Raw genomic sequence first — 22,784 nt, 5'->3', positions numbered from 1 at the left:
ATCTTGCCTTCTCCCCCTGTTCTCCAGCTGATGGTGAGACCATTCTGAAAGGCCTCCAGTCCATTTTCCAGGAGCAGGGGATGACGGAGTCAGTGCACACCTGGCAGGACCATGGCTATTTAGCGACGTACATAAACAAAAACGGCAGGTGAGGTGACCGTGAGCTCTCCTATTCGGATCTGAGCGCTTCAGCTGTGTGTATGGAAAGAGTGGTGGGGGGGGGGCCTCCAGGTTGAGCGCTTCAGCTGTGTGTGTGTGTGTGTGTGTGTGTGTTTAAAGAGTGGTGGTGGGGGGGCATCCAGATTTTTTTTCCTTTCCTCCTTTGGCGTCTTTGAGGAGGGGACTAGAATCCAGTGCTCCGAGCTGCGCAGTAGAAACATGTCACAGAATCCCACGTCCAGGCACTCCCCCCAGAGATTAAGGCCCCTGAGGGTTGCTGTTTCTCTAAAGACCCTCAGGTGATTCTGTGTGCCCAAGACTCAGAAGCCTCGGGCAGCGTAAGCAGTGTGAACTGGCAGGCAGTGAGCCAGATGTGCTGTGCTCCACTCTAGTAGTTTCTGCCGCAGCAGGTCTGGGGCCACACCCCAAACAGTATTTCTGGCAAGCTCCTCTTGGAGGATGTTGATACTGTGGGTCAGTTAACCCCACTGTGAGTAGCACTGTAATAAGCGGTTATCAGTTAATGCAGACTGTAGTCAAATGCAGGATGAAAAAGTCTGCAAAGAGCTTGATAAGATGCTAGGGGCATCCAGGAGTTTAAGATTTTGGGTTTTGTTTTCTCCTTAAGACTTTATAGATGATCTATCTAGACTTTTTCTCTCATCAATATGAAATGAAAGTCAACCTGAGACTAGGGAAGGAAACCTAAATTAAGAAATGACTGAGAACAGGGGACTTGCCTGGTGGTCCAGTGGTTGGGACACTGCTCCCCATGTGGGGCTGCCTGGGTTCCATCCCTGGTCAGGAAACTGGATCCTGCATGCTGCACCTAAGAGCCTGTATGCTGCAGCTACAAAGATCCTGCTTGCCGTAACTAAGACCCGGTACAGCCAAGTTAAAAAGAAAAAAGAAATGACTGATAACAGAAGATACTGGTGCACTGAGTTCTCTGTATTTTCCTAAGTCTATGTAGTATCTTCTAGAGTCTAAAACTGTTAAGAGTCTTAGTAATTTGCACTATTAATTTTAAAATGTGAACTCCTGTGTATTTTTGATGGCTTTCGTTCTTTTCTCCCAATGGAAACTAAGTCCTAGAATTCCACGAGGTTTCATTAATGTCCCACATTCTCCCCCTTGTTTTTCTAATTAAAAGAACCCCTGCTCCCATCTTAGAGAGGCTCAAAAGACAATGTCGTAAGGTGAAGGAAACTTGTACTTTTGAGCTCACCTCCCCTTCTATTATTCTTTTTGTAAGTCCACGTAGTTCTTCCCTGTGAACATATCTTCACCTCTCAAAGAAACCCTAACCCCTGTGCCCTCAAGCCCAAATCTGTATTTCTGACTGCATAGCAAACCCCCATATGTGCATGGAATAGATCCCTCCAATGTATCTAAAGTGATTTCCTCTCAAGGGTTACCCAGACCCTCCGCTGCCTCCGTCCTCGCCCAGTTACTGGCAAGTCTCCTGGAAGCAGAGGTCTGCAGCTGGCCTTACACCCTCTGGCCTCTCTTCTTTCTCTCTGCCCCCCTCTCTCCCTGTCCTAGCTGCGGTCCATAACTTGGGGACCACAGCAAATCAGACCTTGCCTCTCTGCCACCTTGTAGGTTCCTCCTCTAATCCAGCTGAAGCCTTGAATCTCTTGTTTTTGTGTAGTCGCTCAGTTGTGTGCCTCTTTGCAACCCCCATGGACTGAAGTCCGCCAGGCTCCTCTGTCCATGAAATTTCCGAGGCAAGAATACTGGAGTGGGTTGCCATTTCCTTCTCCAGGGCATCTTCCCAAGCCAGGGATGGAACCCGCATCTCCTACATTGGCAGGCAGATTCTTTTCTGTGAAGCCACCAGGGAAGTCCCTTGCATCTCCTACCACCTCCTAAGGACCTTTGGGGCTGGACAGGGCCAACCATTCTACTTCAGTTCTTGAATCTTCTACCCTAGACACCAATCCCAGTTTTCTAGAAGACTTAGAATTCTTCCTGGAAGGGAGTTTTTGAGTGATAAGAGCTGTTGGAAATTGCTTCTGAAAACAGAGGAAAGAAAAATTAACATGTTTAGTTTACTTTTTTTCTTGGCCTTGCCATGTAGCTTGCTGGCTCTTAGTTCCCTGACCAGGGATGGAACCCGGGCCCCCTGCAGTGGAAGCACAGAGTCCCAACCACTAGACCATCAGGGAAGTCACTAACGTGCTTAGAGACTTGTTTCCACATTGGTCTTCCTCTTCTCTCACTTGCTCAGCTGGGACCCATCTCCATGTTGCCTAAGATCTTGGTCCTCAGTCACCTTTTTTTTTTGGTCTCCATTCCCCTCCCCCCCCCCGCCCCCTTGCAACTTTTCCTCTTTCATTATTTTTGCTTTTAATCAGATGAGGTCAGTGCTTGTCCCCACCTTCTGGCATTCTCCGTGTTCCTGCAGTTCTCTGGTGGAAGATTCTTTGCTAGAACCACCTAGCTGGTTAAGAGGTGGCATTTCTCTATCATTCTTTGACCCCTAGCTCCTCTCCTTTGTGTGGCAGATTGGGGTGGGGGGTGATCAGCTAGTTCAGGAGTACATGAGTTAGTGGTATCCCTGGCCTGAACTTGATTTTGAGGCCATTTAAGGGCTGAAGGTGAAAATTAACTAGTTGTATTTATCTTTTTAAATCCAAGCACACTGCTTGTATTCTCTGAACAGAATTCTTCATCTTATTTAGTATTATTATTCAAATGTTTCTTTAACCACACCTTATAGTGAGATAAGTGATTTTAGAACTTTCCTGATGGTTCTATGGCTTAGGACTCCTTGCTTCCAATGCAGGGAGCCCAATTTGATCACTAGTCAGGGAATTAGATTCCTCATGCCCCAACTAAGACTGGCATAGCCAAATATTTTAAAAAAGAAGTGATTTTATATCAGATGTGGACGTAACATATCTGCATATATACAAATATACATGTCTAATTGAAGGAAAAGTTTCTTCAGATAATCCTTATGCATGTTTGATACACTATTTTTATTTCATAAAAAAGCTGGCCAGACACACTGAATTAGAGGTTAAAGCTTTTCCTGTAAGGAGCTCCTTTTTTTTTTTTTAAAACAACTCTAAAAATGTAAGAACCATATTTAATCTGCATGCTTCACAAAACATGCCAAGGGCTGGATCTGACTTGCAGGCCGCTAACTCAATGAATGTAGCCACCACCTGCCTGCAGTCAGAAAACCACGGCTCTGTTTTGAACTCCGAGGGAAATTGGGAGAACCAAGTTTGCTCTGCCCCACCCTTCCATCCTTTTAAGGAGGGATCAGTCACTGCTGAGGAACCTTCTTAAAAATCAGATTCACAGGACTTCCTGCTGAATCACTTTCTGGGCCAAATAACCTGTTTGAAAACCTTAGCACTTGATGATTCTGTCTAAAATCTTGCCTAAATGATTGGCCTCCCTGCCCCCATGAAGAGGCTCTAATAAGAAAGCCACAGGGTAATTATGTTATTTAGGGGAAAAAAGAGCAGTGGTTTTGCCTTTTAACTGGGTTGGTGCCTTTTTTCTTTGGAGTGCCATGATACCGTTCCTAACCTTACAATTATGCTCTCCTCTGTAGCTTTGCCAATTTGAGAATCTACCCACATGGATTGGTGTTGCTGGATCTTCAGAGCTACGACGGCGATGCACAAGGCAAAGAAGTCGATAGTGTCAGTTTTCTACTTTTATTTACTCAAGTATTTAAGGATCACAAAAACAGCTCAGTTCAATAATAAAATCATTTTCACCTAATTGCTGACTTCCCAGTTAATTTTAAACTTGGCTGCCTTCAGATAAGTGATTTTAGAAGAAAAATAATTGTTCCTCAAGTGATTTTTAGTAACCTGGTTCTCATCTTTCCCTTGACCATTTGAATACAGAGTAAATGACTTGACTTTGCACTGGAGGGAATGTAAACCTTTAACCAGGATATCAATAGCTGCAATATCCTTGAGCCTTCCTTTTGATACTGTTGATACCATAGGCTGAAGTGAGATTGGCACTGGGAGGGATAGATGACAGGGGAGTGTGGAATTGGGCCAGGCCCGCAGGCTGCTGGAGAGTTGGGGGAGGACAAGTATATCTGGACGCCTGCCAGAGTGACAGCTCTGTCAACATGACCTTGACCTCCTGGTCTGTAATTTAGCCCTTCTACTCAGCTTATTTGATAAGCCCATTGATTTCTTTTCTTGTTATTGCAGCTTTTGAACAAAGTAGAAGAAAGAATGAAAGAATTGAGTCAGGACAGTACTGAGCGGGTAAAGCGGTAAGTCCACTCCTGAATATTCTTTTATATTTGGTTAATTGATAAAATGGGCTTCCTTGGTGGCTCAGATGATAAAGAATCTGCCTGCCAATGCAGGAGATGTGGGTTTGATCTCTGGGTGGGGAAGATCCCCTGGAGAAGGGCATGACAGCCTACTCCAGTATTCTTGCCTGGAGAATCCTGTGGACAGAGGAGCCTGGCAGGCTACAGTATATGAGGTCACAGAGAGTTGGACACGACTGAGTGACTAAACAACAATAAAAACAATCAATAAAATAATCGCAATGGTGGTAGTATCCCTGAGCAGTGTCTATGTAAGATGTGGAAGAAATCAGTCAACTTCTGCTTCTGGCCACTTGATAGGCTAATGTAGATGGCCCTGATGGCAGAAGACTAACTGCGTGTGTGTGTGTGTGTGTGTGTGAGAGAGAGAGAGAGAGAGATATAGAGAGAGAGAGAGAGAGAGAGATGCTAGATAAAATGGAACAGGGGCAGAAGAATGTACAGTGATCGCAAGGGGTGAAACTGTAATGCAGAGAATCAGATGGGGCTGGCACCTCAAAGAGGAGCTAGAAAACTCCTCAACCGTGTCTAGTGAAGAGAAAAAAATCATCTATCTTTCCTCAGAGTTCTGGGCCCCACAGTATAATTAAGCAGTTTTAAGAGATTTTGACAGGATGGGATGATAGAAAATATGCCTCAGTGCTTTCAGGTAGGATGATATTGACATTGCAAGAACATCAGAGCCAACCCACCTTGAGCACCCCCAGTGGGTTCTTTTCAGTTGATGACAAAGACCATTAAGCTTTTGTTGAGGAGTGCAGCTACTATGCCACCTGTGTCTGTTTAAAACTAAGTTAATAAAAAAACCAAAAACAGTTCATTTCCTTACTCCCCTCTTGTCACTAGCTAATGGCTAGTGACTGCCATATTGGACAACACAGAGAAATGTTCTGTTGGACAGCACAGACGTAGGTGCTGGTGGTGTCAGATGTTAGAAGAGCTTTGATAGAAGTAAAGTTTTGGCATTCTTTGGGAGGGGTGGTGGCTCAGAGGTTAAAGTGTCTGCCTGCAATGCGGGAGACCCGGGTTCAATCCCTGGGTTGGGAAGATCCCCTGGAGAAGGACATGGCAACTCACTCCAGTATTCTTGCCTGGGAAATCCCATGGACAGAGGAGCCTGGTGGCCTACATTCCATGGAATCGCAAAGAGTCATACACGACTGAGCAACTTCACTTCACTTCACTTCAGAGTCTGTCAGGTCCTGGGAATTAAGAATGTGAATTAATCATGGCTGCACAGTAAGTTATTCTGAGCGGTTTGGCCTTGCTCTCCCTGGGTGGGTCCTTATTGGACCCCCCAAAATGGGTCTGTCCCTGGACAGCAAGGAGTTCAAACCAGTCAGTCCTGGTAATCAGTCCTGAATATTCATTGGAAGGACTGATGCTGAAGTTCCAATACTTTGGCCACCTGATGTGAAGAGCCGGCTCATTGGAAAAGACCCTGATACTGGGAAAGATTGAAGGCAGGAGGAGAAGGGGACAACAGAGGATGAGATGGTTGGATGGCATCACTGACTTGATGTACATGAGTTTGAGCAAGCTCCGGGAGATGTTGATAGACAGGGAAGCCTGGCGTGCCGCAGTCCATGGGGTTGCAAAGAGTCAGACAGGACTTAGCAACTGAACGACAGTAACAGCTTGCTCATAAAGGCAAATACATAGATGTAGTAACACAGAGAGACTTGATTAAGGTCAGACCATCACTGTTAGAAGTGACCAGAATACAGACTTCTCCAGTTCAAGGCATTTTCCACAAGAGGGAATCCTTACTGGCTGTTTAAGGATGTTTAAGTACTTAATGGTTCATCCTGCTAAATTTGATCAGCCTGGAGGAAAGCCCCAGGACAGGTGTAAAATAATTAGAAACTTGTTTAACCACCAACTTGAATACAAGGCAGGAAACTGCATGTGAAGAGAGCAGGACCACAGGACACAGTATAGAACTTGGCCACTTGACTGAAATCTGTTAGAGCAGCCAGACTTATTTACCCCCCAAGTTCAGTTTATGTATCCTGAGGCCCTTCCTGGTCCTCAAGTAACTTGTCCACACCCACACTCTTTTCTGAAATTTCCCTCTTTTCCTGTCTGCAAAGTTTACCTAATCTTTCCGGAGTTGATCCATTTGAATTGAACGGGTTCCCACTGTGTCTTTAGTTGGGTGATAATGAATTGGCCAACATCAAAATGCCAGATTTTTGTTTTTATTGGGGTTACTTCTAGGGGTGAATGAATAGATGAAATGCGTTTATGGGCCTCAGCACTCATGAAATCTGGTTCCTGTGTGGTTGTGGTGTGGGAATTTTTGAAGTGAGAGTGCAGTTACATTTCCGATTTCAGTTCAAAACACAGCACAGGCCTTGTTTTTCCTTGTCACCGTTTTTACATCTTTTTATAAAATTAGGGTGGAGGGCGCAGGAAGTTATTGGGAATACTTTGTCGTAGGCCCTTTGTTTTTGGCCTCAAAAGGACAAAAATGTTGCCGCTTTGCTGTCTGAGGAATGACATTGTTAAAGACTGAATCATTAACATCGGAAATGATTACTCCCCTGTGGGCAGCATACCTTTAATTTCTCCTACCTGATGAGAATTTCAGTCTGTACAAACTTCTCAAAGATGTCCTTGTGTGCATCCCTTGATGGGAACCAGGACTCTACCCCAAGGCTGCCCTCTTGTTTCTTCTGACTGTTCTTCCTCTGTGTCCATATCCCCTCACTTCTCTGATTAGCATGTGTTTGAAGCTGCTCCCTGGAACTCATGGAAGGTCCTGGAGGCTGAAGGAAGCCTATTTCCTGTAGTCAAGAAATGGAGGGACAAAGAAAGACTTTTGTGCTTAGGAGCCCCCAGGGTCCTGCTGGGTATCATAGAATGAGTAATTCATCAAGGTGTAGTCATCCTTAAAGATCCTTGCTTCTTTGAATCTCTTTAAAAACTACTGTGTTGCAATAAAGCGCTCTACCTGCACCTAAGGCACCATTGACACATGTGAGAATGGACATTGTTTACTTTGGTTTTGTGCAAGAGTTCAGTAGCTGCCAATAGCTGGCTGGCTGTCAACCCCGAGGGGTGGGTTTCCTCCCCCGAAAGCCCTTGAGTTGCTGTTGCTTTCATCCAGTGTCACCTGGGCTCGTTCTCCCACCACTCATCAGCCAGGGGTGGAAGAGGCTTCTCCCGAGTCCTGTTTGCCTGCTCTCGGGGGTTGTCCTGCCGGGGCAACGACATTTTCCAAGAAAAACCACTTAGCTGTCTAATTCCAACAGCTGCATTTGTTCTAGAAGATGAAGAAGTGGTTAAATCAGGAGTTGGGATTAAATGATAGTTTATGGAAACTTGCTTTGTAAATTCAGTGCCTTTGACAGATATTAGTATTTCCTCATGGGGCTTCCCAGATGGTGCTAGTGGTAAAGAACTCGCTTGCCAGTGCAGGAGATGTGAGAGATGGTGGGTTCGATCCGTGGGTCAGAAAGATCCCCTGGAGAAGGGAATGGCAACCCACTCCAGGATTCTTTGCTGGAGAATTCCGTGGACAGAGGAGCCTGGTGGGCTACAGTCCATGGGGTTGCACAGAGTAGGACATGACTGATGAGACTTAGCACGCATGCAATAGTTCTTCATTGAAAGCCTTGTTAACCTGTAACAGGTTCAGACTGTATTCTTGGAAACAAGTGAGCAGGGAGAGCAAAGAGTTTTGAGAGCAAGTTGGAGGTAGCCCAGCATTTTAGGTACCTGGGGTTTGCTTACTGTGAACCCCACTGTATTTGAGGACATAGAACTTGCACGTGGTTGTGTTGTGTGTGCAGGGAGCTCTGTTTGTGTTCCTCTTCATTTGCCAAGCCCCCTTTCTAAGTCTGGTTTTCCCTGTCATGTAGTGACCTCTGCTGGCAGTTTCTAGTATACTCAATCTGTGTAAGACACTCAGGATTTACAAAAAGGACTGCATGAGAAAATCATCAGTTGGCAGACATTCTCATAATAATTGGTTCAGGCAAGAATCTCCTAGATGCCACTGCTGAAGGTGTGTCGAGATCAGGAACTTGACCTGGTTTTCTTGACTAGGATTTCATGGACTTGCCCCCAGCATCCCCCCACCCTGCCCCACACACACCCTGCTTCATAATTACAAAGGGACAGAAGGTACCTTTGCAAATGGAGGGATCTTGGGGGCACTGGCTTTAACCACATGGTCACACTTAACGTTACCAATTAGGACAGGCATACATCTCAGTGTCCCTGATGTGATGGTTGCATAATGTGCCAATGTGACCCTACTGAAGAGATCTTCAGGCAAACCCACCTGAGGGATTTTCTGTAGAGCACCTGGTCTGGACTTTGCTGAGATGTGAAAGTCATGAAACACACGGGGAAGGGATGACAGTGACAACTATCTATTTTAGATGAAATGAGGGTAAAAAAGCAAAATACAGTATGTGATTCTTATTCAAAAGTAGAATAGTTATGAAGGAGATAGTTGGGGCAGTTGGGAACACTTAACATGGATTCCGAGCTAGGTGATGGTATTACATGTGTGTGCACTTGGATGAATGTGCTAGTGGCAAAGTGGTGATGCAGACATTCTTGGGAGTCCTTCCTGCTAGAGTATTTGGGCGTGAAGCATGTCTCTAGTGGCCATTTTCTCCTTCAACTTTTTTTTTTTTTTTTTTAGGGAAAATTTATAGTATTATAGAAAGGTTTTTTTAAAAAGTAAATTCTTGGGACTTTGCTGGTGGTCCAGTGGCTGAGACTCCAAGCTCCCTATGCAGGGGGCCCAGGTTTGACGCCTGGTCAGGGAACTGGGTCGCACATGCTGCGATTAAGAGTTTGCACGCTGCAACTAACGATTATGCATGCCGCAACTAAGACCTGCCACAGCCAAATAAATCCATTTTTTTGCAGAGGTGCTTTTTACATTGTTTGTTTGTTGATTTTGGGCATGCCTGGTCTTTGTTGCTGCCCAAGCTCTTCTCTAGTTGTGGCAAGTGGAGGCTACCCTCTAGTGCTGTGAGGGCTTCCTCCTTCTCTTCTTGGGGAGCATGGACTTCAGTAGTTGCTGCAAGTATGTGGGCTCAGTAGTTATGGTTCCTGGGCTCTAAAGCTCAGGCTCCAGTATTCTTGCCTGGAAAATCCCATGGACAGGGGAGCCTGGTGGGCTGCAGCCCATGAAGTCACAGAGTTGGATGTGAGTTGGCAGCTGAGTGCACAAATGGAGCACAGGCTCAGCAGTTGTTGTGAATGGGCTTAGTTGCTCCGTGGATTGTGGCATCTTCTGGACCAGGGATCGAACCTGTGTCTTCTCCATTGGCAGGTGGATTCTAACCAGGGAAGCCCCAAGTTAATTCCTAATATACAACAGTGTTGAAATTTGGTAGTGGCCATTCTTACATAGCCCTCAAAGTTGAAGTTTTAGGTTGGTTGTATACTATTTAGGAGTTTGTCTGAGGCTTTGTGGCTCCATGTGGAACATTCTTGTTCCTAGGTCTTCTTTTAAGGCAGCCTCACCTAAGCAGTTTGTTGTAAGGCTCATTCCTGTTTTCCTTCTTTCCCTTTTTTTTCCAGATTACCACCCATAGTTCGAGGAGGGGCCATTGACAGATACTGGCCCACTGCGGATGGTCGCCTGGTTGAGTACGACATAGATAAAGTGGTGTATGACGAAGACTCACCTTACCAGAACATTAAAATTTTACACTCAAAGCAATTTGGGAATATTCTCATCCTCAGTGGGGATGTTAGTAAGTATTCCATCTCTACCCCAATCACCTAACAAAGTGACAATCTTAGATTGTGTTTTCCTGACATACCACCATTGTGGGTTTGTCCAGGTGTGTCGTTGGGCACTGCTGGTTATTTTTGTGTGTGTTTGGTTTTTGAGATGAATATTTACATTAGATTTACCTGTGGCTTGTCTGAGTTTTCATATTTTATAGTAGAGCCATGAAAACTTTGTCTTGATACTCTTTTTTATGTATACATAGATATACAATACATATTTATTAACATTCTCTTATAGGTTATTGTTAAGATATTGAGTCTAGTTCCCTGTGCTATACAGAAGATCCTTGTTGGTTATTTTATATTAATTGCTTGTTTATAAGGGAGTCTTTTTGTTGTGGAAAATTTCAAACCAAAGTAGACAGAACAGTAAGATGAACCCACATATACTCACCTTTGAGTGTCAACAATGATCAACTCCTGGCCAGTCTTGTTTCCTTTAAACTCCAGCCACTTTTCTCCCTCTCATATTCTTTTGAAGCAACTCTGCTGTTATATTTCATCTGGAAATATGTAATTGCTTTTTAATTATCATATCAGAACAGGCTAAAGACTGAATTTTCTTCTAAACTAAACTATATATGCGTATAATCTATGTAGGTAACATGTTGGGTGTTAGACGAGTCGGGATGAAGAAAAGTCCACAATCCAAAAGGAAAAAAAAAAATCAAAACCCTCGATATTACTGAGTTTTTAAAGACTGAAAAGGAAAATGTCTGAATTTTCTAGATTCTAGCAGTTTCTGGAATTATAAGTCAGGTGCTCTGAGGCTGTGGTTAAGTCACCATTTTGGATGTTTCTCCTCCCTAGATTTGGCGGAAAGTGATTTGGCGTATACCCGGGCCATCATGGGCAGTGGCAAAGAAGATTACAGTGGCAAAGATGTACTGATTCTGGGAGGTGGAGACGGGGGCATATTATGTGAAATAGTCAAACTGAAACCAAAGATGGTGACTATGGTAGAGATATCCTTTGCTGTATAAGAGATTAAGTTTGGTGGACTTTGTTCTCTTCCTCCTTTTTTGTCTTAATACTACAGGCAATGTTATGATTACTTTGAACAAAGATTTCAACTTAGTACCAGTAGCCTTTTTATATGGCTACCAACAGGCCACCAACAAAGCAGCAGAATTGAGAATGAAAGAGCAGGCAACCTTTGCACCGTGTCGATTGCCCAGCAGTTGCTGAGATAGCTTCTCCATTAGAAGGAAATTCAGTGCCTTTTGAGTGTCCTTGGTGCCCAAATGAAGTCATTGTCTCATTCATCATTTTTTTAAACTTTATGATACCAAATTAGTGTGAAAAATGTTATGTTCATCTTTACTTTTTAAAAACATTTCAGAATTCTTTGACATGTTCAAATACAGGGGAAATTTCTCCTTAACCTATTTTGAACATTGACCAAATGGTGATTGACGGATGTAAGAAATACATGCGAAAAACGTGTGGTGATGTCTTAGACAATCTTAAAGGAGACTGCTATCAGGTAATTATTTTTACCAGATAAATGTTTTTATATTAAGTCAGGTGATGATATGATGTTGTTGATCACAACTGTGCCTTCTTAAAACAGCTTTAAGTGTAATTGGTTAAGGAGACAAATAATTGGGACTTCCCTGGTGGTCCAGTGGCTAAAGATTCCAAACTCCCAATGCAGGGGGCCTGGGTGGGATCCCTGGTCAGGGAACTAGATCCCACATGCCCCAATTAAGACCCATTGCAGCCAAATAAATTAATAAATAATATTTTTTTAAAAGAAGAAAATTAAGATGATGGATGATCTTGTAGGGGAGGAAAAAGTTTCCTTCTATCCTTCCAATGCTTGCCTGAGACCCCTTGTAATAGAAGACTAACAAGAGGAAAAACAAGTTCATTAATGTTTTACACTCATGTATACATGGAAGATACACAGGAAAATGAGCAACTCAGAGGTAGCTTTAGAGTTTAGACTAAAATACGATCCTAACAGGGAAAGGGGGACGTAGGTGTCTTAGGTGAGAGTAGATAACTTAGGAAAAATAGACAGGGCCTTTAGAAGAGTAGGAAAAGAGGTGTGATACTTCATAACAAAGTTTGGGTGTGGTGTCAGCCTCTTCTGCTGTGATAAGAGGCCATCTTCCCTGGTTGAATCCCTCGGGGAGGGATCTATGATACTTTAGTTCCTTTTGGGGGCTCTGTCTTTAGGTAGATAAAGGGAGTTAAGAGGCCATCTTCCCTGGTTGAGTCCCTCGGGGAGGGATCTATGATACTTTAGTTTCTTTTGGGGGCTCTGTCTTTAGGTAGATAAAGGGGAGTTAAGAGGTCATCTTCCCTGGTTGAATCCCTCGGGGAGGGATTTATGATACTTTAGTTTCTTTTGGGGGCTCTGTCTTTAGGTAGATAAAGGGGAGTTAAGAGGTCATCTTCTCTGGTTAAATCCCTCGGGGAGGGATCTATGATACTTTAGTTCCTTTTGGGGGCTCTGTCTTTAGGTAGATAAAGGGGAGTTCAGAGAAAGCCTCTCTACATTTACTGTTTTGAGATAGCCTGTTCTGCTGCCCTTTATTCTCTTATGTGAGTTCTATATATATTTGTATCCAGGGAAAGTGTGTACATCTAATGAAGAAAAAGCCAATTCCAGATGCTTTGAATTTAATAGCATGAATACATTCTTATATAAAAGATATCTTGTACCTTTTAAACATTATTTCTTTATTTTTGGCAATGCTGGGTCTTTGTTGCTTTAAGCGGGCTTTCTCTCATTGCAGTGAGCAGGGGCCACTCTCTAGTTGAGGAGCACAGGTTTCTCATTGCGGTGGCTTCTCTTGTTGTGGAGCACAGGTTCTAGGCGCGTGGGCTCAGTAGTTGTGGCTTGTGCACAGGCTTATTTGCTCCATGGCATGTAGAATCTTCCCGGACCAGGGATCGAGCACGTATCCTCTGCATTGACAGGCAGATTCTTACCCGCTGCACCACCAGGGAAGTCCTCATGTGCCTTTGTATGACCTGGTAACCCCTACCTTTTGCCTATCTTAGCGTGAGTCTGTTTCTGAGTCTTTGAGAAGGGATTTACAAATTTAGAGAGTGTAGATGATTAAAATGTTTGACGTGGGAATATTTGCTTCTTGCTAAGTAAAGTGAAAGTGAAAAATCACTCAGTTGTGTCTGACTCTTGTGACCCCATGGACTATACAGTCCATGGAATTCTCCAGGCCAGAATACTGGAGTGGGTAGCCTTTCCTTTCTCCAGGGGATCTTCCCAACCCAGGGATCGAACCCAAGCCTCCCTCATTGCAGGCGGATTCTTTACCAGCTGAGCCACCAGGGAAGCCAAGTTCCTAAATTCTACTGTGCTTGTAAGTTGACCAATCATTACAGTTTGTAGCATACATTTTGTATTGTATTTTGAGTATCCAAATATCAGTGCCCATACCCACATTATTTGGTAGAGCAAGATAGCTAAGCAAATGCATATTTTTATTTGACTAGAATCTTAAATATGTATCTCTAGTTTTATAAACAGTTTAGATGAGTGCTTTAATTTGTTACACAAATTACTTACTCCTACCCATGTTCTCTAAGGTGTGTGTCCAAATTTGATTTCATGGTACACTCATATTATTTTTTTTAAGCTGAGAGAGAAATTATATCTGTGTTAAAATGCAGTTGTGATAGTTTTATGGGCAAAAGGGAAAGATACATATTTCACTTAGACTATTGTAAAGTTTAAAAAGGGAGGGATGATGCAGCAGTTCTAATCCTCGGTGTTTATTTGAAGGAAAGGGAAACACTAATTCAAAAAGATATGTGCACCTCCATATTTATTGCAGCATTATTTATGATAGCCAAGATATGGAAGCAACCTAACTGTCCATTAACAGATGAATGGATAAAGAAGATGTGGTGTATATTACACAGTGGAATCCTACTCAACCATAAAAAAAAAAAGAAAAAAAATGAAATCTTGATATTTGTGACAATTTGGATGGACCTTGATGGTATTATTTTCAATTAGCATAAAGTCTGACAGAGAAAGAAAAATACTGTATGATTTCACTCATGTGGAATATAAAAAATGTTTTAATAAAGGAACAAACCAAACCAAATAAAAATACATAGATCCAGGGAACAGAGTAGTATTTCCCAGAAGGGCAAAGGGTAGGGGAGGCTGAAATGTGTAAAGGGGACCAACTGTCTGGTAATGGATGGAAATGATACTTTCGGTGGTGAGCGTACTGTAGTACACACGAAAGTTAAACTATAATGCTGTGCAACATGGAAAGGAAGAGGGCGGGTTTAGGTTCTTCAGAGCATGGCAGCCTTTTCACGATGACTAAAATATCTGCAAATTTTATAATTTGTTTATAAATATTTGCATTGTGAGCCAGACCCTCTGCTTAAGTGTTTTAAAATTTAATCCTCAAAGCCTTATGTGGCTGCTGCTTTCTGTTTTGTAGATGAAGACTGTAAGTCGAAGAGTTCAAAGGGCAATTTATTCAAGGTTATAGGGTAACTTTAGAGGAATGTTTCGAATTCATGTCTCCCTGACTCCTTAGGTTGACTTACTTATATGGATTAAGAAAAAAATACAAGGACAGCACATCTAAACCTGCAGTACTATAGAGTCATAGACTTGTGATTGGAGGCAGGATGCGGTTGTAAGTGGGAAGATTTGCTAATGGCCCCAGGAAAAAACTTCTCGACTTTCGAGTCCAAGCTCTGAGGACAGAGCACCAAAGGCAGATGGTGACATAGACAGGGGGACCTTTTTGAGAAGGAAAAATATTTTAAATTGATTGGCTCTTGAAGTTTAGTGCCCCACTGCATCCCCCTCCCCATTTTGGGAACAGAATAGCTACCAAGGGGAGTCTGACAAACTCTTCTGATGCTAAGAGTTTTCCTGAAGCTCTAAAGGGCAGGGGGTTCCTGGTCTGTGGGACAGCAGTAGGCAAGCCCCTTAGCCATTAAAATACAACCAAAAAAAAAAAAGACAAAACAGGTTCTTGGTTATACCTTAAATGACTATAATGTTGTATGTCAATTATATCTCAATAAAACTGAAAAAAAAGCATTAAGAAACAAACCAGGTCCTTGCAACTGTTTGTCATTTGAAAACACAATTATTGTTAACCGTTTTTAGAAAATGTTCCAGTGCACACCCCATTCCTTTTATGATGGAATAATTTTAATCTTAAAATTAAAGTAGTACAGAAAGAAAAATGAAAGATTTTTTTGTATATATGTATAAGATTTGCAAGCAGTGAATCTAGCAGTTTTAAGGAATTTTTGTGCCCTAAATCTTGTCCCCAGAAGATTTTTAGTTGAATGTAAAGATATGGATCTTAAATCTATTATCAACACAATGCATTATATATATAAACTAACATTAAAAAAACTTGCTTGTTTTTGGTTATGCTGGCTCCTGGTTGCTGTGCACTAGCTTCCTCTGGTTGCAGGGAGCAGGGCTTCCTCTCTAGTTGTGCACGGGCTTCTCACTGCCATGCTTCTCTCGTGGAGCACTGGCTCTAGGGCTGCAGGCTTCTGTAGCTGCAGCACGTGGGCTTAGTAGTTGTGGTGCACTGGGACTTAGTTGACCTGAAGCATGCGGAATCTGCCCGAACTAGGGATCGAACCCATGTCCCCTGAATTGTCAGGCAGATTCTTATCCATAGTACCACTAAGGGAAGTCCTTAGTACTCTTTTTTCTGTTAACATTTTTTATGAAGCCACCAGGTTTTCCTTTTAGGATTCTTTACTTGCTTACCCAGTTCATGGGTATGATTTGAAATTTATTAGAAACTAGGGCATGTCAAAAAGCCTTTCTTGTGAATCTTCTTGAAGATGAAGCATTTTTGCAAAAGCAGTAAGACAGTAACTGAGTGACAAGACTTAAAAGGTACAGTGAAACAACTGATCTCAATGTAACTGACAGAAGACTTGGTTGTAATAACTAGAATTAGGGGTAACATTTTGTTAGGACACATCAGAATTATAGAAATTCCATGTTATTTTATTATTTATTATTTGGCCACACCCTGTGGCATGTGGAGATCTTAGTTCCCTGAGCAGGGATCAAATGCATGCCCCATACAGTGGAAGCATGGAGACTTAACCACTGGACTGCTAGGGAAGTCACCATATAATTTTCTTTAAATTATTATTGGAATATAGTTGATTCACAATGTTGTATTCCATATAATTTTAAGAGTGTAAAAACATTTGCCCACACAGTATATACCTGAGGAGGCTTATCACTCATTTGGCAATGTTGCCCATGTAATTTAACATACTGAATTGTCCTAATTAATCTCTGAGATGCCTCAAGGGTTCCTCTGAAGCACCCCAAAGTTAGCTGGAGGTCAAAAGAACTTCAGATCGAATTTGATATTTGTCAGAAATACTAGAAAGTCAAAGAAGATGATAAGTCACTGTGAAACAACAACCATTCACCCAACCAAAGTGACAATAAAAGATCTCAAAAGTAAATACATGAAGTCAAAATCAGATCTCTCAAAAAGGCAAAAGCAGCTTAGCACTCTAAGAAAACTTTATTTTATGCTGGGAAAGCAAAGAGAGAAAACCAAAAATCCAAATTCTAGTCTTGCATTATCAGCCTATTCTTGATAATAAATTTTATTTACTTAAATTCAGTCTAATCATAGCCAATACTGACCATGCACATACATGAACTTTTCTAAGTGTTCCTTTTTCACAAACTTTCTAAAACTTTCTATATATTATTTTGTCCCTGAGTTTCTTTACCATTCAGAAACAACCAACTCTAGGACAGAATTACCTTTTTTTCCATTTAACAAAATGGATTTCCATTCTTCATACCTACTTTTACTGCAAACAGTAAAAGCTATACTTGTGTGTTGAAATATTTCTCTTTTTTTAAAACATTTGAAAAAATGTTTTACCTAGAAATCTCTTGAAAGTGAAAGTGTTACTTGCTTAGTCATGTCCGACTCTTTGTGATCCCATGGACTGTAGCCCACCAGGCTCTTCTGTCCATGGAATTCTCCAGGCAAGAATACTGGAGTGAGTTGCCATGCCCTCCTCCAAGGAGTCTTCCTGACCCAGGGATTGAACCTGGGTCTCCTGCATTGCAGGTGGATTCTTCATCATCTGAGCCACCAGGGGAGCTCTTACATTTAATTTACTCAAATGTTTCATCATAGTTTTTCTTGTGGACAGATTTTATAACAATATGAGCTTTATTGACTTTCTTAGATGCAATAAAAGTGATAAACTTAATACTGATGACTCTAGAAACATGTCATATTAAACCAGCACACTTAAAGGCTAGATTTAATACCAAATATCAGTTTAATAGTGAATATTTCCTAGATCATATGAACCTGAAATTCATTTTGACTAGATTTTATATTTCTGAGAATTTACATAAGCACTTAAGTTCTTTTAAGTTAAACAGAGCTCATCTGCAAACCAAGCTTAGCAATGCAATTTGGAGATGGAGGCACATTGTATTTATAATGTATGCATAAATATGCATATGTCTGTACAGACACAGATCTAAAACTTCACCTGTTTGAGTTTAAAAAGCACCCCCCCACCCCACCCCGGGATCACAGATGATTAAAGTTTCTGCCAGTTCAGGTAGATCATTTTCATCTTGAAGGCACAAAGATCTGCATGTTTCTCCTAGAAAGCTAGCTTAGTACTAATTGCACACACAAAAACCACTTTCAGAATGTCAAAAGAGCCCCATCTTGACTGTTTCCAGGGTGAGATTTCCTTCAGTTTCTACATACCTGTCACTCACTCATATTCACATGCTTCTCTTACAAAAGAACTTGAATCAGCATTCAAGTTCCCAAGACCCCCTTCATATCAGATCAGATCAGATCAGTCTCTCAGTCGTGTCCGACTCTTTGCGACCCTGTGAATCGCAGCATGCCAGGCCTCCCTGTCCATCACCAACTCCCGGAGTTCACTCAGACTCATGTCCATCGAGTCAGTGATGCCATCCAGCCATCTCATCCTCTGTTGTCCCCTTTTCCTCCTGCCCCCAATCCCTCCCAGCATCAGTCTTTTCCAGTGAGTCAACTCTTCACATGAGGTGGCCAAAGTACTGCAGTTTCAGCTTTAGCGTCATTCCTTCCGAAGAAATCCCAGGGCTGATCTCCTTCAGAATGGACTGGTTGGATCTCCTTGCAGTCCAAGGGACTCTCAAGAGTCTTCTCCAACACCACAGTTCAAAAGCATCAATTCTTCGGCACTCAGCCTTCTTCACAGTCCAACTCTCACATCCATACATGACCACAGGAAAAATCATAGCCTTGACTAGACGGACCTTTGTTGGCAAAGTAATGTCTCTGCTTTTGAATATGCTATCTAGGTTGGTCATAACTTTCCTTCCAAGGAGTAAGCGTCTTTTAATTTCATGGCTGCAATCACCATCTGCAGTGATTTTGGAGCCCCAAAAAATAAAGTCTGACACTGTTTCCACTGTTTCCCCATCTATTTCCCATGAAGTGATGGGACCGGATGCCATGATCTTCGTTTTCTGGTTAAGCCAACTTTTTCACTCTCTACTTTCACTTTCATCAAGAGGCTTTTTAGTTCCTCTTCACTTTCTGCCATAAGGGTGGTGTCATCTGCATATCTGAGGTTATTGATATTTCTCCCAGCAATCTAGATTCCAGCTTGTGTTTCTTCCAGTCCAGTGTTTCTCATGATGTACTCTGCATATAAGTTAAATAAACAGGGTGACAGTATACAGCCTTGACGAACTCCTTTTCCTATTTGGAACCAGTCTGTTGTTCCATGTCCAGTTCTAACTGTTGCTTCCTGACCTGCATACAGATTTCTCAAGAGGCAGATCAGGTGGTCTGGTATGCCCACCTCTTTGAGAATTTTCCACAGTTTATTGTGATCCACACAGTCAAAGGCTTTGGTATAGTCAATAAAGCAGAAATAGATGTTTTTCTGGAACTCTCTTGCTTTTTCCATGATCCAGCGGATGTTGGCAATTTGATCTCTGGTTTTCTCAAACCAGCTTGAACATCTGAAAGTTCACGGTTCACGTATTGCTGAAGCCTGGCTTGGAGAATTTTGCGCATTACTTGACTAGCGTGTGAGATGAGTGCAATTGTGTGGTAGTTTGAGCATTCTTTGGCATTGCCTTTCTTTGGGATTGGAATGAAAACTGACCTTTTCCAGTCCTGTGGCCACTGCTGAGTTTTCCCAGTTTGCTGGCATATTGAGTGCAGCACTTTCACAGCATCATCTTTCAGGATTTGGAATAGCTCAACTGGAATTCTATCACCTCCACTAGCTTTGTTCATAGTGATGCTTTCTAAGGCCCACTTGACTTCACATTCCAGGATGTCTGGCTCTAGGTCAGTGATCACACCATCGTGATTATCTGGGTTGTGAAGATCTTTTTTGTACAGTTCTTCTGTGTATTCTTGCCATCTCTTCTTAATATCTTCTGCTTAAGAAGAGATGGCAAGACCCCCTTAATGAGGGTCAAAACCAGAAGAGAGAACAGTATTAGGATTCATGTACCCAGACACTTGGGCACACACGCCAAATAAAAGCCAAACCAATTCCAAAAGGCTCCCTTAGACACAATAGTGTAAAAGCCTATGCATAAGGAACTCTATCCCATTTCCCTTCCCTTTTATAAAACAGTTCTAGTTGAAGGATGTTCTAATTTAGAGGGCCATTGGTGTTGAAGGGGTGCTGAGGCCAAGCAGTGTTACAGTGAAATTTTTTCTTTCATTCATGGGAGCAAAGCTGATCTCCCCGTTTTGCAAAGTGTACCCTAGTGGACTACAAGATGGAACAGAATTGTCATTACCCGTACTTATTCACTGCTGCTGCTGTCAAATACCAAGCAAAGGGCACATCAATGCAATGCAGAATGGTCTCTCAAGGTCACAGTTCCCTTGCCCCAGAGAGGAGATACCCAGTCAGTTCCCCATTAGAGATGAAGCCAAATGACCAAGCCGTACTCTTGCTGTAAGTGAAGCCAGTGAGGTTGGGAAGAATACCCTGGTGCAGAGACGAGATCAGGTTAAGTATAGTTTAAAATTGCACTCCCATTCCCACATGGAGGCCCCCAAACAGATCGGTCTGGGTCCCAAGAGAGAATTAGGGTGACTCACAATGAGCCCAGAGTGGCTCGCTTTCCCAAAGTGGGTGAACTCAGAAGGAGCAGGTAGAATTCCCAGCTTACGTATGTAGGGGAGAGACCCCAAACCCATACCTAAGGTGGGTGGGCTGTAGGTCACAACATTTGTTTCCAAAAAACCTCGTTCCAAAACGGCAGGTATCACCTGTCCCTCCTAGTTCTCTTTAATGGAATGAACTCTGGGGACTGTTGGAGACTCAAGGAAAAGGGCTGCTCTTGGCCGGGACCAACCTGCCACGGGCACCAGCCCTTGGGTGGCTCAGCAGATGTGGTGAAACCCAATCTGTGTGCCTGGTGCACAGTGAGGCCAAACAAACTTCAGAGTTTGGAGCAAAGCAAGGTTTCTTGGAAGGGCCAAGGAAGCAGAGGACTTTCCCGGTGGATCAGTGGTAAAGAATCTGCCTGTGATGCAGGAGATGTGAGTTCATTCCCTGGGTCAGGAAGATCCCCTGGAGGAGGGCATGGCAACCTATTCCAGTATTCTTGCTGGAGAATCCCCACGGACAGTGGAGCCTGGCAGACTGCAGTCCACGGGGTCGCAAAGAGTCAGACACAACTGAGCATGCACGCAAGAGCAGACTTGGTGACGTCTCTTGTTTGTTTCTCTATTTGTAAAATGGTAATGATAGTAATTCCTAAGAGGAATTGTTCCACTTAATTGAAAGGTATGTAAAGCATCTGGTAAGCCCGGAACTTTTAGCTCCTGGCAGGTATGGGTGGAAGTGGCTTTTGTTCCTCTGGTAGGTGTTGCAGCCCCTGTGTGTATTTCCCTGTTCCTTCTACAAGTGTTTAACCACTTTCACATATTTTGGCTCACCTGCATCTATGCCTGTTCTCTCTGGAAGGTTCTAATAGAAGACTGTATTCCAGTACTGAAGAGGTACGCCAAAGAAGGGAGAGAGTTTGATTATGTGATTAATGATTTGACAGCTGTTCCAATCTCCACATCTCCGGAAGAAGGTAGATTCTGTTTTTCCTTTTATTTTAAACTTTTTTTTTTTCGTATTGGAATATAGCCGATTAACAATATTGTGATAGTTTCAGGTGAACAGTGAAGGGACCCAGTCATACATATATACATATCCATTATCCCCCAAACTCCTCTCCCATCCAGGCTGCCCCAGCCAAGATAATGTTCACAGAAATATGGAAATGTTTTTCTTAACATCATGTGAGAATGAAAGGATCTTAAGACATTGTCTAGTGAAGTTCCTTCATTTATTAAAGGTAGTAAACTGAGGCCAGTGGTGGAAAGATGGCTAGATTTGGCTTTGGTCAGATCCTGTTTTGCCACTAAATGAGCAAAATTAACGCAGTCGTTTGAAACAAGTATAGAAATAAAATGACTCATGATCATACCATTGAGATATCTGCTTGTTTCATAATTTACATATTGGGATTTTTTTTAACCTGTACCGGGACAATCTGGTGACCTTTCTGAGCAACACCAGAGACAAGGCCCCTTCTCATGCCATGCACTCAAAATCACTGCTGGCTTAGGATTTCAGTGTTCATGTTTTTTCTATTACCTTGTCTTCCTGCTGAGTTTCCAGACTCAGGTCCCCACCCTCACTCTTGCAGTTTCTCTCCTGAGATGTTACTGCTTTTCCCTTTGCTTAAAGGTGTTCTCTTTCAGATTTCAGCCTGCTTTTGTGTCAAATCTTTACGGGTATAGTGAGAGCAGTGTTATGTGCCTCCGCATTTGCTTTTGATTTTGCTTGTATAGAGGTATATGTGCACGTGTGTCCAAGACACAAAATACATGACAGTGTGTTCTTGTTCACGAGCCCTTGAATATTGGGTCTCATGGCTAGTTCTCTTTTTTTTCTTTTTGTTTTTTTTTTGAATCATTGAATATTAATGTGAATGTTTGACTTTAGATGTTGTTTCTCATGCATGCAAACTGATATTTATAAAACTTAATTTTTTTTAACATCCAGATTCCACATGGGAGTTTCTCAGACTGATTCTTGATCTCTCAATGAAAGTATTGAAACAGGATGGGAAATATTTTACACAGGTATAGACTTCTGTTTTTTTCCCCAAGAAATACTCAGTAAAAATTTTACGTTTTGTGCTTCACACACCAAAATACTTAGACATTGACATAAAGACTAATGATAGCACTAACTGTTTAGTTACTTGTCAAATGAAGACTAAATAAGGTTTAAAGGGACTGGGTATAGTACAACAGTATGCTCTTCCAATGCTGGGACAGTACAACTACTGAAAACAATGGTGAGTGGGAGAGACTGGGACAAGTATATGCCAAAATCTTACGTATTTTCAGCAATCATATTGGTGGTGATGGCTTTAGTATTGCTTTTCTTAGTTGTATTTGCAATGTGGCATAAAGCCATTGAGCATTTATGCAATATTTTAATTCTATCCTTA

At 42.4% G+C, this 22,784-nt stretch overlaps 1 protein-coding gene across 1 annotated transcript in view; it reads left to right on the top strand.

The window, feature by feature from the left end:
- The window catches only part of SMS (spermine synthase), a 50,287-nt gene that overhangs the window by 19,901 nt on the left and 7,602 nt on the right, over window positions 1-22,784 (top strand). The window contains exons 2-9 of the mRNA XM_070783866.1: window positions 28-148; window positions 3,734-3,824; window positions 4,356-4,420; window positions 10,034-10,209; window positions 11,060-11,214; window positions 11,646-11,735; window positions 21,236-21,350; window positions 22,331-22,410. Of these exons, the coding sequence (XP_070639967.1) occupies window positions 28-148; window positions 3,734-3,824; window positions 4,356-4,420; window positions 10,034-10,209; window positions 11,060-11,214; window positions 11,646-11,735; window positions 21,236-21,350; window positions 22,331-22,410 (893 nt within the window). The remainder of the gene's footprint in view (window positions 1-27; window positions 149-3,733; window positions 3,825-4,355; window positions 4,421-10,033; window positions 10,210-11,059; window positions 11,215-11,645; window positions 11,736-21,235; window positions 21,351-22,330; window positions 22,411-22,784) is intronic.

Source organism: Bos indicus, chromosome X (assembly GCF_029378745.1).
Source record: "Bos indicus isolate NIAB-ARS_2022 breed Sahiwal x Tharparkar chromosome X, NIAB-ARS_B.indTharparkar_mat_pri_1.0, whole genome shotgun sequence".
Taxonomy (NCBI): Eukaryota; Metazoa; Chordata; class Mammalia; order Artiodactyla; family Bovidae; genus Bos; species Bos indicus.
Note: the sequence above shows the minus strand (reverse complement) of the source record. Positions and strands in the feature narration are given on the sequence as shown.